Source organism: Phlebotomus papatasi, chromosome 4, assembly GCF_024763615.1.
Source record: "Phlebotomus papatasi isolate M1 chromosome 4, Ppap_2.1, whole genome shotgun sequence".
In the NCBI taxonomy this organism is placed as follows: domain Eukaryota; kingdom Metazoa; phylum Arthropoda; class Insecta; order Diptera; family Psychodidae; genus Phlebotomus; species Phlebotomus papatasi.
The window spans coordinates 329,869-348,653 of NC_077225.1; the positions used below are offsets into that span (position 1 = coordinate 329,869).

General features: G+C 35.4%; 2 protein-coding genes across 2 annotated transcripts; both read left to right on the forward strand.

The window, feature by feature from the left end:
* Window positions 1-262: 262 nt before the first annotated feature.
* On the forward strand, window positions 263-10,690 carry LOC129808435 (uncharacterized). The gene is made up of 4 exons (XM_055858209.1): window positions 263-799; window positions 886-984; window positions 1,054-1,249; window positions 10,653-10,690. Exons 1-4 carry the CDS (start codon window positions 398-400, stop codon window positions 10,688-10,690), a joined length of 735 nt encoding a protein of 244 aa, XP_055714184.1. The 5' UTR covers window positions 263-397.
* Window positions 10,691-16,459: 5,769 nt separating this feature from the next.
* LOC129808436 (uncharacterized) lies at window positions 16,460-18,574 on the forward strand. The gene has a single exon (XM_055858210.1). The coding sequence runs from the start codon at window positions 16,460-16,462 to the stop codon at window positions 18,572-18,574; it is 2,115 nt and encodes a 704-aa protein (XP_055714185.1).
* Window positions 18,575-18,785: the final 211 nt, after the last annotated feature.

Below are 18,785 nucleotides of genomic sequence, written 5' to 3' on the forward strand. Positions count from 1 at the left end.
TTGATTAACCACGCTCTTTGTGCTATAAAGATTTTCCATAAAACCAACAGTGGAAACAACTTACAATATGTTTTCGCGTTTGTCAAAAATGCTTTTAAATAATAAATCTGAGGGTGATTTGATTCAGTTGATTTTACTAGATAAATCGGTAGATGAGATGATTGAAATATTGAGTGATAAAGATAATAGTGCGTTTTACGAACCCATCATGGTCAAGCTGAAAGATATGTTGAGAAATGGACTAAAGTTGAAAGTTGCTGAGAAAAGAAATTTACTCTTAAATATTTTAAAGAATTTAGTGAGTGAAGAGTTAAGCGAAAAACTCTGCGATGTATTATTTGAGGGTGATGATGATAACATTGAACCCATTCCTAAAAAACGTAAAATCGCTCAAATTATGACGACAGTAATGCAGAATACTGGTAGTACACCTGCAATTAATCATGAAGGAGTTGAGGGCTCAAGTGAATGTAATGTAACCAACGATAAAGTGATAGAAGAACAATTAAAAAACAATGTAACGCACATGGCTACTGATAATGGTGAAAATGAAGCAATTGTTCAAATTGGGGAAGGAAAAGAAGATTCTGCTTCAAGTGAAGATCGTGCATCTCTTAAAATTCTCGACAAATCGAGGAAATATAATCATTTTTTTAAGATGACGCAGATGGTTATCAATTTTAAGCTAAATAGGCCAACAAATATTACAACTGAGGATTGGATACAGAGAGGATTCGATGGTCTTATTGAAGAGATACGAAAGGAATCCATGTCGGATGCTGATAAAGTGATTCTTAGGGTAATTATTTAATTTCTACAATCATTGAAATTATTTGTGGACTGTTTTATTCACATTCTTACATATGCATTTTTATCTCTTCACAGATTTTTGTTACTGACGAACCGACTGAAAAGGCTATTTACATTGGCATGAGACCCCTGAATACTCTTACTGCGGATATTATTTTGGAATATATGGAAAAGGTATGTCTTATATTCTGTGAATTTCTTATTTTATCAATATTATTAATTCTATTTGAATGTCTTTTCCAGATTCATCAGAGCACGGAGATGTTCCATTCGTCGGAAATCCTGCAAGTAAGAGCATTTCTACTCCATCCTCATGAAGGAAGGGGGAGAAATTACAATCCAGCGGGTATGGATATGGAGGATATTCGCCATTTTAAAAAGAAGAGTATGATTGACATTGATATCGGCGAAAGCTGTCTTCCAATAGCTTTACTAATTGGTAAGTACTAATTGCGAGAAGGGTGAATACCCGTACAAATTCAACACATCGGAAAATATGAATTACATTGGAAAATATCCTCCGCGTGAAATGTATGCAATAGAGTCAATGTCGTCAAATCGGTATGAAAAGTTTCTCTCGTGGTACGAATCAAATAAAAATAAAACTTTTGATAACAGGAAAGAGTTGATACATTATTGCAATCAAGATGTCAAAATTCTTAAACTCGGGTGCTTGAACTTCATGTACTCATTTTTGGATACCACCGGAATCAATCCATTCTTGCAGGCGATCACTTTAGCCGATTCTGTGATGAAGGTGTATAGAAAGAACTATTTAATTCCAAATACTCTTTCGATTACACCAAAAAGTAATTACAGTTCGAGCTATATAAATCTCCAAAGTAAAATTGGGTTGAAATGGCTCGTGTATCAAAAAATGATTACAGGAAAAGATATTCGGTACGAAGTAAAATTGAAAAATTCTCACTACATTGTCGACGGCTTTGACGATAGCACAAATACTGTGTATAGTTTTGAAGGATGTTATTATCATGGTCATACATGTTTCCTGAACAGGGACTATGTATGTTCAGAAGATTCATCCGATACTATACACAGCCGTTATGAGGCAACGTTGACTCGTTTGCAACGTATCGAAAACATGGGTTACAATTTGGTTTCGGCATGGGAATGCGATTTTCGAAGGCTTCTCAAATCAGATCCCGAATTGGACGCTACTTTGAACATTCATCCTGAAATAGTCGATGCAGGATTTGATTTAAGAAGTGCAGTGTATGGAGGCCGAACAGAAGTGTTTAAGTTATATCAGAAATGTGGCCCAGGGGATAAAATATTTTACTATGATTTCACATCACTTTACCCCTGGGCTAACAAATACTCTAAATACTTTGTTGGTCATCCAACTATTGTAAAAACCTTTGAAAATGCAGAGGAAATATTAAACTACGATGGTGTGGCAAAATGCACAGTTTTACCCCCACGAAACTTGTATTTACCATGCCTGCCCTATAGGTGCAACGATCGTTTAATATTTCCTCTCTGTAGATCTTGCACAGAGATGGTTAATACGGATCGATGCACGCATTCTGAGGATGAAAGAACCCTCACCGGATTCTGGTCGTTAGATGAAATCCGATTGGCTGTTCATCATGGATATAAAATTATTAAAGCAATTGAAGTATGGTCCTACAAGACGGTTCAGTACAATCGGGACACTAACGAAAGGGGTCTCTTTGCAAATTTTGTGGATAATTTCCTCAAAATAAAACAAGAGTCAAGTGGGTGGCCATCAGGAACAGAATCTGATGAGGCAAAAGAGAGTTATATCCGGGAATATTTAGAGAAGGAAGGTGTGCCGCTAGATAAGGAAAAAATCTGTGTTAATAAAGGGTTGCGACTGCTCACCAAATTGGTGTTAAATAGTCTTTGGGGAAGATTCATAATGCGTGAAAATTTCTCAAAGACTAGCATTTGCAGCTCCCCCGAGGAATTAAATTCTTTAATTGGTTCCGAGGACATTCAAATAATGGATTTATATCCCGTTGGCGAAACGCAGATTTTTGTTTCGTGGAAGTACATTGCTGAAGCTGAATCTGCATCAAAGTATGTAAATCTCGGTGTAGGCATATGTACTACTACGAACGCCCGTATCAAACTATACTCAGTCCTCTCTAGATTAGGAGAAAACTTACTCTATTGTGACACAGATTCTATGATCTTTATGGTCCCCGCTGGCGAAAAGAACCCCTTGAGCTGCGGGAAGTTTTTGGGGGAGCTCACCGATGAGCTTGCAGACTACGGTGAGGATTCTTTTATCGAAGAATTTGTCAGTTGCGGCCCAAAGACCTATGGTCTCAAAATATTTTCCCCGTCTACGAATTCATATTCGTATAAAATAGTAGCGAAAGGCATAAGCATGAACCATGAGGTGGAACAGAATCTCGATTTCAATGCTATGCGATCAATTGTTTTCGGGGATATTGAGACACTGAGCATTGAATACACAGATAGAATTTTCCGTCAGAAAAGATTTAAAGTCTTCTCAGGTCCAGCAAGAAAAAAGGTACAATTTACATTAAGTAAAAGAAGATGTATTGATGATTTTCAAACATTACCGTTTGGATACTAAACATTTATATTTTATTAAAAGATGTATTATTAAAAGTCTGTATATTTTTCTCTTATATATGTATGTCTGTATATGACATCTTTTCTATAAAACATTTCTGATTTGCAAATAATTTTTTTTTAAATTAATATAATGTCTTTTACTTCCAATGCGTTTTCTGCCAACTTGACAGATTTTGCGTTTCTCCGAATTACTGTAAAACTGCTCTACTATTCTTCGATCCTCCAATGACTCGACTAATTTATTCATAGCTGAATTGTTTTTCAGTGTCTAGGAAAATTTCGGCAAGTTCCATTTATTTATCCAGAATGAATATTTAAAAAGAATTTGTCAGCCAGAATTCAGAACAGGTAAGAAGGAAGTTGGAAAATTTTACCAAATTCGACAAGATATCAAACCTTCCGTACAACATTTCGAAAAAAAAAATTGCATGACTTTCCACGAAACAAGAAAAGAACAACAAAATGTAGTTTTACCTCTGTTGGGTTATTTTTCTCACTTCTTTGAAGAACTAAAGTATCTAAAAATCATTTTCCTACAGCAATTCAGACATCATTTGCTCAGAAAGCAAGCTATCAAATGTAATGCCAATGCTCCATCTATTTTTTGTCTCAACAAAAAATGCATATCTGGCAAATTCTTCACTGGAAAGAGCAGAAACTTTTGTCAATCTCTTTTACGCGAAATGTATGTGCACACTAAATGTGGTCGGTTGCATTTAATTTGTTTGTTTAAAATTATATTCCTCATATAAAGTGCAGTCATATATAATTTTCAAGATGTATCATCTTTCTTCTCAGAAAAAAAAAATTAAATAGAACATCTTTCCTCATTTAGTCAATGTTAAAATTGCAATTGATTTTTTTCTACACAATCATGTAGAAATAGATGGTGTGCATTTGTCATGCGGATCAGCATTTTTCTTCTTCCTAAAATATTTTCTTTGGGTGCAAAGAATGAAAAAATACACACAATTTTTTGCTGAGTGATCTTGCATTTCATATGACGTCAGTGATCATATGGAATCTTCTGGAAACAGGAAAGTTATGCATTTGCTCATTTTCACACATGGCATCGATTGTAGCCATTGTAGCTCTGCTTTGTATGACAGTGTGTAGGTGATAAATTAACCAATACTAGTAAATTTATAGACTGTACCGATTGTAGCTCTGCTCGATATTGACAATGTATGCGTAACTAACGAACCAACACTATTAAACATATCGACTGCAGCGATTGTAGCTCTGCCCGATATTAAAAATGTATAGGTTATTACTGAACATATACTAGTAAATCCGTTTGTTCTAAGCCTTTTCAATATGATGTAATGTAGTGCACGATGAAAGACCATATATCGCAGTGCCTCTGAGAGAGATGGTTGGCATTTTACTCTGCATTCAGAGATCTTTGACATCATGTATGGAAAAATAGCCTATAAAGCCAAATGCCATAAAGCGCAAAGAAAATATTATAAAATAAAGTAGAAATTTAAAAGTGAGCCGTAGGTAAGTATGGTAGTGAAACAGATGAGTCTTCAGTGTAATTGTGCAATACTTGTTAAGAAAATTGTGAAGAAAAAAAAATCATGTGACCAAAGTTTGGAAAAGAAAATTAAGTAAAAGAATTAACACAAAATATGTGCATGACGAAATCTCTAACTGACGTGATAACTGTATTTGTGCAATGAACGCACACTAACATACACCGCAATTGTCAGCCTGCTTGATATGACGTCATCAAAAGTGTGGATGTGTGTGTGTCTCACTAACACTACTACACACCTTTATTGTATAACTGCTCGATATATACTACTCCTGGTAATGATACCTGAATAAAACGTAAAAAACCTCCTGATTATCCAAGACAAATTCTCCCCAACAATCCTTGGTAATGATACCTAAAATCGAGAGAACACACGCCTGTTTATCCTGGCGAAGGAGGATCAATAAAAATTTTCCTCCGTGTTCTTGTGCGCAGAATTTTTCCTGGAAGAGCGCACGCTCGTTGGGCTGGCTGCACGAGGCTGCAGAATTTTCCACTTTTCTTCAACACAAGACACTTTCAGGGAAACACTTGGGGCCTCACTCGATGAGGGTTAAGTTAAACAACTTATGCAGTCGCGAAAGATCACCTTTTGTTTATTTTTATTCAATAAATTAAAGGAATTTGTGGCAGAGCGAAAATTACACACAATCATTTGAACTTGCAAAAAGGAAGAGAAGAAAGAGGAAAAAAAAGTCCGTTATGGAGAGGGGAAAAAATCAATTGACATTTTAGACGAGTCACCCAATAAATAATCCTGGGTGGAAGTTTCCATGGACAAATTTAGGATATGTCTTTTTCGCGTGAACAAATTGATTTTTATGAATGAAATTTTGTATACACTTCTATAATTCGGTACCTGGGATGCTGAATTAACTTATGCATTTTTCATTGATGACTCATTATCAAATTTATGTCTATTTCTGTTTGACATATCTCAAAATAGAAGATGAAATCCTCTTTTTTTTATAGAAGAACAATTTTTTTTAAGATGATTCTCGGTAGAATAGGCATAAAAAATCAAATTCAAGCGATACTCACTAAAATAAAGTCAATGATTTGCGTTCTTACACTGATAAAGAAATTTAGCTTTGCACTCACTAGCACTTCATCACTGAATACTATTAATTTTAGTTCTTGACCCTAAAGCTTCATCCTCCCCCTTGAATAAATGTTTGCAAAATTTAATTTATTACATTGAAAAACAATTTTTAAAAAAAAAGCAACTTCACTTGTTATTTAGAAAAATGTTCTATTTGCCCCTCGCATCCTACCTCTAGACTTTATTCTGAGATATGAACATGACATGTCCAAACATGTTTCAACGTGCATGAAACAAACATTTTGCAAACGTTTGCATAATTTTCTCGGGAAATTTCGTCTGTACTATCATAAGATAAATAAAAAAGTCTCATTTGTATCCCTGATTTATTGGTGAATGGAAGGCATTTTCTTAGTGAATAGTGATAAATCACAAAATAACTTATCTGCAAATATTGAGGCACAAGAAAGATCACGTCAAGTTCCAAGTGTAATGAAGGGAAAGCAGCACTTCTACAAATATAATCCTGATCCTGCTGAGGAACTTCGAAAGGATGAGGAAAAATATGCAAGAAATCGACAACAAAATACAACTCCTGAACTACTGAATGCATACACCTACTTTCTAAATCGAACATGCACATTGTTTACCACGATCGGGTTTACTCCAGACAATTTTTCACCAATTGCTAAAATATGTGCTGTAAGCTACTGGGATGGAATTGACGCTGTAGAATTCACCCAAAGTACATGGACAACGTTCTGTGCCAATGAACAAACTTTAAGGAAATTATTGGGAGAGGATGCTGGAAAGGATGATGCCAATATGAAACTGGAGTTGCTGAACATTCAACTTGAAAACTGCGTGAACATTAGTAGTTACTGTGCTGTGGCAAATTCCGAACTACTTATTCTCAGTCAAAATGATGGAAATGATCGTCTATCCCTAAATATTTCAGAATTTGACAAATTAATGTTACTTTCTGAATTTATAAATGCAACTTTGATTTACAATAGTTCTGTACAGTGGTATGTACAAGAATATTTTGAGAGATACAGCAATGTTTGTAAATCTTTAGGTGTGCAAAGATTGGAAAATTCTAATTTTTCAAACAGCAATACTTTTGATCCACCAGTCAATTATTTTCGCCTGTTTCATGAAATTCCTTTTGTAGCAAGTAAATCAAATATTTCTTAAAATGTAACATGTGTATAAAAATCAAATGTTGTCAAATAAAAAGATGAGAAAACGTAAATGTAAATTGTCTTAATCTTGTATATTTGCAATCTGAATCCTCTTAAGATAAGAAGAATGAAGAAAAAAAATGAAACTTCAATTGCACAAGGTTATGCATTATGCCAATATTTATCTATACCAACATTTCCTTTTCATCTCAACATATTAGGTGTGATTCCTTCATAATCACATCTATTTGCTATGTGAGCAAGATTAAAGTCAATGAAATAAAATTATTTGTGAGAATTTTGTCTTGTTGTGAAAAGAAATTGTTTTACAATCAATTATTTCAACATCACACAATGTTTCATCTGTGCATCAAGAAAAACACAACATGATTCATTGATGCATGATGAAAAAAATCAATATGAAAATGCAGTGAAAAATTTTACCAACACAAAAAAATCTGCAGAGAGATTTCATATTTTTTATCATCTTGCATTTTTTCTGCATCAAAATATTTTCTTTACGTGAAAAAAAATCTTCAAAGTGGCGTCTGGCATTTTTTCTCAACGTAATTTGATTTTTTCTTTGCAGCATTAGCAGGATTGTTTAATTACATTTTATAGCACAATCAAAAATGATTGTATCGAACTTCTTTGACAAAATCTACTCGATTGCATGCAACTACTTTTAAACAATTCACATGATTCCTCATGTTGATGGCAACATAAAAACAAAAAAATAATGATACTTTGATCAGATGCGAAAGAAAACTCATTTCATTGTTTTACAATCAATTTTATTTATAACTTAGTCGGTTGTAGTTTTTCATTACACAAAAGGGACAGATAATCCTAACCGGCTTATGTAGGTGAGATTCTTAACGTGAGCTAACTCGGAGTGCATGCAAATTCGATTTAGAGCTGAAATTGTGAGTCGCCATTCAGTTATCTTGAATCAAATTCGTGAAATTATGCAAATTTTGTATTTAAACCAAAATATCAAGGATTTGGATGAACTGACAGAAAAGTGATATATGGGTGAAATGTAGACCAGAATGTACTCTATAATTTTCCTATAGAACATGATCTCATCGATTACTCAGAAGCCAAGATAAGCGAGGTTATTTGTTTCTTAACTTGTTTTTTCATCCAGAGTTCCCCAAGTAGTCATTTGTTGAACTTCAACTATATCAAAGAATTGTTGTATTTTGTGGGACTTTCCATTTAAACCCCTATTTTAAGTGTCTCGGTGGAGCAGAGGCAGTCAAATTGGCATCTGAGTGATTTCAAAGCGTTATTATGGGAAAAATCAATTTTTTCACACTTAAACGGCAAAATCGGAGTGATAGCGTAGTCTGAGCGGAAAATGATGTATGGACGAAACATAGAGACAAATGTGCTCTACAATTATGTCGAAGTAATCATCAAAATCGGTTTAGCGACAGTCGAGATAATTGAGGTTATGTGATATTGAAATTGGTTTTTCGACTGTGGCGCCCCTGGTGTTGGTCCCACGAAGTTCAAATATTCTAGAAAGTTGTAGCATTTGGTGAGATCTTTCGTTTATGTCCTCATTCATCAAAATCGGTCAAATAGAACCGGAGATATGATTTTTTGAATTTTGTGAACTTTGACCCCTCATATCTCCGGTTCTGTTTTAACCACAGCGCACTTACGCACCATTTTGGAAACGTCCTAGACTGGGCTACAACATAATAAAATTTCATTAACTTGCACAAAGAAATTTTTGAGAAAAATGATTTTGAATTTCGATGAATTTTGACGCTATCGCAGCGCCACCTATGGGGACTTTTTGAACTTCCATCTGAAAGTGCTCATCGAGGCAAAACCAAAAAGGTAAAATTTCGGTCGCTATGTTAATTAGAACCGGAGATAGAGGCCGGTCAATATTTACTTGGCAACTTAATTTGGCAATTTTTCCTTTGTAAATGCTAAAAATTCTTTCAAAATGTGACCAAATTGTTCAAAACGCTTTGTAGACCTGATGAAGGGGACATCGTATTCCCGAAACGTTGTAGCGAATAAAAATTGAAAGAGGCGAAATAGGGTCTTACTCCGTTTTCACTAAATATTGTATCCGAAATATGTATTCTCCGTGAATTAGGTTGGCCTATCTTTCGTAAAACAAACTTATTGGTTTGACTGTCGATTATAGAATAACAACAATTTTACACACTTGGTTGAAATATCCAGTTCAAGTTATGCATCACTTAAAAAATTATCCAATATTGCGAAATTTAAATATTATTTTTCACACGTGCAATGAAAAATGTCTCATAAAAGTTTCAAAATTGTACGATATTTTACTGGAAAAACACCATACGTGATAAAAAGATGAAATTTGAGATTTTCCTTCTTTGTATGCACTAGGACATGTTTCGAACAAGACTTGATGGCCCTAGTAAAATACACTTACACGATCGCAACTTTTCTTGGAAAAAATCTATAGTCCATAAAAAATCCAAAATAAAAATTTGTAAAAAATCCAAGTCAAGTGGGAAAATAACGTTAAAAAATGAATGTAATGTGTAAATTTTAATTCAAAAGTTAAATATGACGTCATCGGATTCTGAGAAGGGGTTGGAGTGGGGGGGGGTGTAGAGGTATGGGAGGGGGGTGGGTGCCCAGTACAATTGGTGTATGTGCATTTTGTCCGAGATGAAATACGACCTCCTCAGGTCGGGCCCAAATTTTGGATCTACACGTTTTTGACACTCATAAATCAAGAATATGTGCGCTAAAAAAACGATTTTCGTGGATTCTACAGGAGAGGTTTGAAACATGTCCATGCGAAAGGAAAATCTCCAATTTCATTTTTTTGTTGCAAATGATGCTTTTCCAGGAAATCATTCCGGAATTTAGTATTTTTATTAAAAAAAATTCCTAATTGCACGTGTGCAGAGGATCATATTTCAACTGGGAATGGATTTTTTCCAAGAAAAGTTGCGATCGTGTAAGTGTATTTTACTACCCAATAAACATTTTCTTTCCAAATAGGAATTTTCCCAAATTTCGGCGACTTATGGTCGTCAAATTATGGACAGATAATTTTCCAATCGATTGGAAATATCTGTGCCCAAATATCTTCCAAATGGACAGAAACTGGACAGATATTCGAAAGTTTTTATTCGAAGAAAACTCGACAGAATATTTCGAGATTTTGTCCACAAAAAATGGACAGCACCCTTACCATTTTCGTTGCAGTCTTCTTCTTCTTATATTTTCCGTTCAGATTCTTCTGTTGTTTTCATCGTAATATTTGTTTATTAAATTAGATTAAAATAAGTATTTAAACACGCGGGGACATTTTTTCTATTATTGCGATATAAGTGTAAGAATATCCGCATCGTAAAGTGATTTGTTCACGCAGAAACATGAGAAAATTAGAGCATTTGAGAAGCAGGTAATATATTATTTTTATAACCTCTGTATGACAAATTGTAATTTAAAAATTTCATTCTTTCAGAAGATTTTCAGGACGAAGATGAGGAAGATCGCAGGTAACACGTCTCCGTGCTCGCCGAGGAACTGTGCTACTTACACGGATTCTAAACGAGAAATTTAGGCGGGGCATGAAGACTTCCTGGAACGTAGAATTCTGTACTGTATAGGATCCAGATTGAGTAAATTTGGCTCCAATATTCATACAATTGCCCTTAAAGTACCATATGGAGAGTACGGACAACTTGGAATTTGAAAAAAATGATTTGGGAAGATTCCCGGAGTTCCCGGAAGCACACAAGAAGTATCACTCGATCGCCAATTTCCATCACTAAATCTTTCGGGATGAAAAAGAATTGGCTGGGACACCATTGGCCGATGCTTGTCTTTTGCATAACAGTCTTTTTTCAATTATATCAATAAGGTTTGATCTTGACAATCTCTCTCGTCGCGCCGAGTCCAAGAAGAATCCCATCAGGAAGGCACTACAAAAACGGCCGAGGGAAAAATTGAGAGCATATTTATTCACTGTCAGTTTTCATGTAGGATTCGCTATACTCATTTAGTGTAATAAAGAAAATTGTAATAAAGAAATTGACGAAAAAATTCGATTTTCAACAATAAACAACAAAATCAACAGAATTTGTGAAAAGAATTGAAAAAAAAGTCATGCCTACTGCTAGTAATGCTTAAAAAATTACGTGTAATAATTACTACGAAATTTATTACATCTGCCATGTAGTTTAGCAATAATACTATTATTCAAGTATATAGTAACAGAACTCCGATAGTACTGGATGTTATTGTATTAATAAACTATCAATAAGATTTTTGGGCTAACGAGTTTGAACATCACCATATTATTTTTCACATAAAACTAGCATTCAGCAGCACTTTTATCATTTAAATCTTTTTTTTTCTTACTGCAATGTAGTAAATAATGCAGATCTTTAATTTATTTATGCCATTTATGCTATTAGACTCATATTAATGTGAAACACAAAATTATATGAGTAGTAAAAACATAACGTCTCTTCCTTCCGTTAATTACACATAAGCAAATAAGTATAGGCAAATATTAATTCTCATTATGAAACATCCAGAATATCAACGAGATAAAATAGAAACTTCAATCCAAAAAAAAATTAGAGTACCAAAACTTGAGCAAACTGGGGACACTAAATCGGTTTAAATCTCCAAGTCTCCAGGGAGAGTTTAAAACAAAGATCGTCTAGAATACTGGCGATATAAAACAAATCAGGGGTTATTAGTCCGTAAACAAATAGTTAGACAACCAGTTACGTAAACATTACCAGTTAGATAGGGCAATATAGGAATTGCTAGCCTGGATGCGTCTGGTATACCAGGGAGCTCACACATAATGAAGGGTAATAATCCGTAAATATTCAGAATGCCAGTGTTTACTTGATATTAGAGGCGAAGTGGGTCTTTTAGCTCACAACTTTTCAAAACACTAGCGAGATCGAATAAAACAGAGATTCTAAACCAATAAATGTCCAGAAGACTCGTGATGCAAGACGAAATGTTTCCTTTTAAATTTTAAACCATAATACTTCAAAACGGTTGCGAGATAGGGAACAAGAAGGACTGAAACCACCGATAGTTTCTGTTCACGAATTGATAGTTCACGTTTTGCTTTGTCTAGTATACTCTGTCTAGGTATTCCGGTCATTTATGGGCTTAAATTCTCAATTTAGTGCACTATGTACGAGTGTTCTACACATTTCCAGTGTCAGTAATCCTTGTTTTGCCTTATCCCTCTGGTTTTCTTAGTGCTGCCACTATTAATCGTATCGAGAGATTTCATTTACAAGGTAATCATTTTTGCAATGTCATATATCTTAGTCGAGCTTTCAGGGTTATTCGGAAACGAAGGTGCAATTGTCTGAATAAGAAACCGACAGTCTAAATTTGTACCGGAAAGGATAGAACTCTCAATAGTGAGTCAAGTTTGTCGCGCTGATATGCGTGGTGTATATCGACGGCTCCATTCCATACTATGCTTAATGGCCTGGACACACTTACGACTAAAGTCCAGCGACGACTAAGCTCGATCATAGGCAAGTCTGTTCGTCATACACTACAAACGAGGCTTGACGTTTACTGGAACTCACAAAACATCACTTTCGTGGGTTTTCTGCAGATATTTCTACTGAAATGCACTAGTACTCTTTTGAAAATGAAACTACTTGTAAGTTTACTTGACAATTGACTTATAACAATAAGAATTATTCATTAGAATAGCGGGAATTGGCTTAAGTCGCAAGTTAGCTTCCACCTCACAAATAATTGTAATAAACAATAATTATTGCACGTGTACTGAGACATGAATTTACAAATATTTTTATTATTAGAGGAGTATTAGTGCATTTTAGTAGAACTATCTGCATAAAAACTCACGAAAGTGACATTGGTAAAAATAAAAGGGTCAAATTGACCCTTTTCAACAAAAATGGATCATATTTGATCCTTTGAAAGGTTCACTTAATTCTTTTGAAATTTTGTATGCAGATTTATCACGATAGATTACGTTTTATCGTAAATTCATCTGAGCAAACACCAAAAATGTTTTTTTCATTGTTTTATTCGTTTATTTGGGAGTTAAATAAATGTTAAAACAGTGATCCTTTCAAAGGATCATCAGTGACCCTTTCATTTTTACCAGTAGTGTATGTTTTGTGGATACTAGGGAATGCTAATCCTCGTTTGTAGTGTGTCAGGAACAAACTTGGCTATGAACGAGCTTAGTCGTTTTTGAACTTTAGTCGTAAGTGTGTCTAGGGCATAAGTCGACTTAGTCTTTCCTTACTCCGAGGGATATGTTATTCCTGGGACCGAGATCTGGTGAAAATTTGGTGGTCATCTGACGTCCGGGTAACGAGATATTCCATTTCTTCGAAAAAAATTTACACAGGCAGCATAGGAAATCTTCAACTTCAAATGACGCTCCTGAAAAGTTGTCATTCTGAGATAGCATAGTATGGAATGGAAGCGTCGAATTATTTGTTGTTTTCTATATTAATATAGTTAATGTCTTTTAGAGCCATTTTTTAAATGGTAAACTTTTCGTGCACACATTTTTAGTAGGAAATCCTGCTTCACTTTACTGCGTTTTTTTCTGAAAATTAAGTTTTTTTTGTTAATATTACAAATAACATATAATATAGAAAAGTAGGTAATAGGGCAAAAAAATTTTAAAAAATAACTTAATATGAAAATATTGAATTAAAGTGGTGAAATTTTAAAACACAACAATTAAAAGTTGCTTATTATATAGTCTTGCTAAAGTACTATGAAGTTAAAAATAAGAAATTGTTGAAATATTAGCTTCTTTACATATTTTACCTCAAACATACACGTTTATTATACCGCGTAAAATATACGCATTCTGTATTTTTTCTATGAATGGCGTCATTTTTTGTAAATGAAATGAAGAGGAAAATTCAAAATTTTATTTCTCGTCTTCTGCTTGCTTCAAAATTCTATTTCATACTTTTTCTGACTCAACAAAAAATATAGATTTTTTTGGACAGAATTGGAAAAATAATAAAAATAATTTTATTTTTTCAGTTGATTTTTTTAGAGAAATAAATATTATTTTCGAGAGGCGTAAAACTATATGATTCCTCACACAATTCTCTATCGGAGAAGCACAGCCGCAATTTCTTATTAAATATAAAAGTCATTGTATTCCTGTGATAAAGAATCATGATTTACATTTTAATTTGGGAGATGGAAATATTTATCACTTCACATGGTTGCCAGATTAATATCCATTTTGTATGTGGAATATATTTTTTCACAGCTGGCAACTCGTTGTGGAATTTATTTTGACTTTTGTGGGCTGGACAAATATTGGAAAATATTTGGGAAGGCTTCTCGAAATATTGTCGACTGTGATTTCGAATATTTTCAGAGAAATTCTTCCCCACTTTCGACTTTTTGCCTAGCGTGTGTCAAGTTTCCACCTTTCCAGCATCGAGTTTTTCTCGATGATCTGCCTAAAAATGTTTATTGGGTAGGGCCATCAAGTCTTGTTCGAAACATGTCCTAGTGCATACAAAGAAGGAAAATCTCAAATTTCATCTTTTTATCACGTATGGTGTTTTTCCAGTAAAATATCGTACAATTTTGAAACTTTTATGAGACATTTTTCATTGCACGTGTGAAAAATAATATTTAAATTTCGCAATATTGGATAATTTTTTAAGTGATGCATAACTTGAACTGGATATTTCAACCAAGTGTGTAAAATTGTTGTTATTCTATAATCGACAGTCAAACCAATAAGTTTGTTTTACGAAAGATAGGCCAACCTAATTTACGGAGAATACATATTTCGGATACACAATAACATGGTGAGTTCCATATTTTTGAATAAATAAATTCATAAAAATTATATTTGGCGAAACTGTTTTGCAGTTTTTGATAAATCATAATCCTACGAAAGAAGAAGCTGAGAAAATTTTGGAAAGATTTACACGAAAAAGACCCATATTCCGATGACCCGCCATCTTGGATAGAAGAAATTTTAAATAAAATGGAACGTGACATAGCTTCTGAGAAGTTACACAAAATTCAAAGGAGTGAGGTAGAGGAGTCTAACAAAGAAGTTGAAGATCAACTCATGTGTAAAAGAAAAGATAAGCTCACAGAAAAATACTTTGAAAAACAGGAGAAAAATCTTTACCTTGTAGAATATGTGACTGATTCAGAAGGAGATCAAGTACCTGCGGAAGATTTTTTATCTGATTTTGAGGATCAAACGTTATATTATTCTAGGAAACCTGCTTCAGATCATGTATATTCATCTGAAAATTCTAGTAGTGATGTATAATTTTCTATATAATTTACAGTAAAAAGTTAAAAGTATAAATTTAGAGCGTTTTTAACCCAAAAATCCCTCTCCCCTTTCTTTCTTTCGTTGAAAATTGTTCATTACAAACATTTTTCACAATTATTTAACATGGTGTATCTTAAAAAATCACTCAGAAAAAATCTATATCGCAATGAGTACGCACAGCTTGAGACAATTAGCAGAATATTTGGCAAAAGAAAAATCAGAGTCTGATTTGGTGCAATTTATTTTACATAAAAATCTGAAGAAAAATGAATGTTGGCGCCAACACAGGAAAAGGCGCCAATTTAGTTCAACGCCGCAAGTCGCCAGCGGTGGGTTCTCCAATCTCATCCGAATGACTCATCAATGAGTCATCACTGATCAAGCGCAGTTAATTGTCACTTGTGAAAAAAGCTCTCTATGCAAAAATACACGCGAATTTTTCTTCAGTCTAAATCTTATTAATTATTGGAATAAATTCATCAAAAGAAATAAAAGTGTGTTTTAGTGAAGAGTTGTGAAGTGAGTGGATTGAATCCAGACATTGAAAGTGGTTTCTAGGCAGAGGATTCTGAGGAAAACCCCAAAGGCTTGGAGGCATCTTGCTGGACAAAGGAGAAGACAAGGAGGCTTTATCACCTTCAGCCCGTTTGACCTTCTCACAAGATTGGCTCCTCATTCGTCTAATTTTCTTCATTTATTTATTTCAAAGGTGAGGAGTCAGACACAAACTCCAAGGGGCTTACCATTGCATTACAAATATACCTCTTCTTTTTTCCACATTTATTTTAAAGGTAAGGAGCTCACAATAAAAGGAGTAGAGGTTCCTCCGGCTCCCCTTATCTAACCAAATTGCTTTACATCATTTTATTTCAAAGGTAAGGGCTCCTTGACCAAACATTTGGTCCTTCGTGGGAAAGCAGCGCCAGCCATTACTACAAAAATCCACTACATACTGCCACTAATTGGAAATGTCATCAGAAGAACGACAAGCTCTCGTTGCATCCCGTGGCGGATACAAGTCAATGTTCAGCAGAGTGAAGAACGCCGTTCACAAATATGAGAAGGATGACACACTCCTGACCATGCCTTCAGCACTCGCCGAGATTGATCGCAATCTCGACCTGATGCCTGCTCTACGCAATAACATTGAAAGAATTTCCGAGCGTATTATCTACCTTACAGAAGGCGCAGAGGAACAGAAGGTCGAAGAAGAGAGTCTCCAATCACTACTGGATGAATTTGATATGTATGATGAGAAACTGATTGAGTTGAGAATCCAGGCAAAGGCAAAAGCCCCATCTTCTGACAGTGTAGAAGGCATGTTAAGCTATATCAACACCAAGCTTGACGAACAACAAATTCAACATGAGGTGGAAAAACGCATGGCAGAAGAAAGGTTTAAAATGACCCTGGAATTCGAGCAAAAAAAGTATGGGGCCACCCTCAACTTGCTGGTCACAGAAAATCAATCATTTCTTACATCAAGCCCACGTTCCAGAGATGCACCTTCACATGCGAAATTGGAACCATTGACTGTTCCTGATTTCAGCGGCAAATACACAGAGTGGACAAGCTTCAAGGAGTTGTTTTTGGACATAATCGACAGGAATACAACTCTAACCGATGCTCATAAGTATTACTATCTGATGAAACACCTGAAGGATGAAGCCAAAATGGTTGTTCAGAACATACCAGCGTCTGCCAACATCTACAGTGTTGCATCGAAAATATTGATGGACAAATATGACGATAAGATGAGCATTGCAATGAGTCACATCAAGTCATTCCTGAGCATTCCAAAAATATCTGAACCATCTGCTGATGCTATGAGACGTACTCACGTAACTATGGATTCCGCAATTCAGGCTTTGGATGCATTGGACATGAAAAATCGAGATATTTGGTTGATTTACATTGCATTGGAAAAGTTGGATTCTGAAAGTAAAACTCTATGGTCAAGAAGATGCTATAAGAAGATTCCCATCTGGCAAGAATTTGTCGATTTTCTCAATGAACGTTACAAGACGATGGAAATGGCCAATCCCGGCAAACCCTCATCGTCAAAGAGACAGGAGGTGAAGTCCAAACCGAAGTCAGCATTATCGGTAACCACTTCATCCGGTCAGAAAAACTCGGATAATGCCACTCCAGGCAATCTGTGTGCTTCCTGCGGGAAACCCAATCATCGCACAGTGAAGTGCTACAAGTTCAGAGGCCTAAAGGACACCCAAAGGCTTGAAATTGTGCAACGCGCCAAACTGTGTGTCAACTGTTTGGACCCTGGGCATCCAGTGGAAAGCTGTCAATCGTCAGCATGTAAGCAGTGTGGAGAAAAACACAGCACCTGGCTCCACCTGGCTTTTCATCCCAATAATGCTCAGATCCCACAGACAACAACCGTAGCTACTGTTCACCCAGATCCACTATCGCCTGCTCCAGTCACTACCGACACAGATCAAACATGTGGATCAGCTACAAGATTTACTCTAAAATGCACCACTACATCTTCCTTTCCTACTGTCTTACTGGCTACAGCAGTAATCTGCGTTCGGAATGATGAAGGAGAACAAATTCTGTGCAGAGCTGTATTGGATTCCGGTTCTCAAGCTAACATTATCACCGAGAAGATAAGTCAGATGCTGAAATTGCCCAGAAGGAAGACTACTTGCACATTGGAAGGAGTAGGGGGTCATGAAGCTCCATCAAAATATCAAACCAGTTTGAGTTTTGGCCCCAGAGGCTTCAATAAATGGACTGAGACGGATTGCATAATCCAAGAGAAGATCACTGGCATTCAACCCTCAGCAAAAATCCCTACTGAGTCACTTCCAATTCCTCCGAAGTTGATCATGGCAGACCCACAATGGAATAAGCCCCAAGTCATTGATATGCTAATTGGCGGACAACATTACTGGGATCTAATCATGGATCAGACTATTAAATTGGGACCTGGATTACCTATCCTGAAGCGGAGTGTATTTGGATGGCTTGTGGTCGGAGAAGTCTCACCTAGTCCAATTACAACCAAAGTGTGCAATCTCACAACCCTTGAGTCTATTGATCTCAGCCTCAAGCGGTTTTGAGAAATTGAAGACGTGACTGGTCCCGCTAAACAGAGAAAGGAGGAAGATGAAGAGGCAGAGAAGTTTTTTTCCGATACTGTCACCAGAGATCCTGATACAGGCAGATTTGTCGTGCATCTTCCTTTTACGGACAAAGTGAAGGAACTGGAAAATAACTACCTGAACGCTGCCTGTTCACGCGAAAAAGACATATCCTAAATTTGTCCATGGA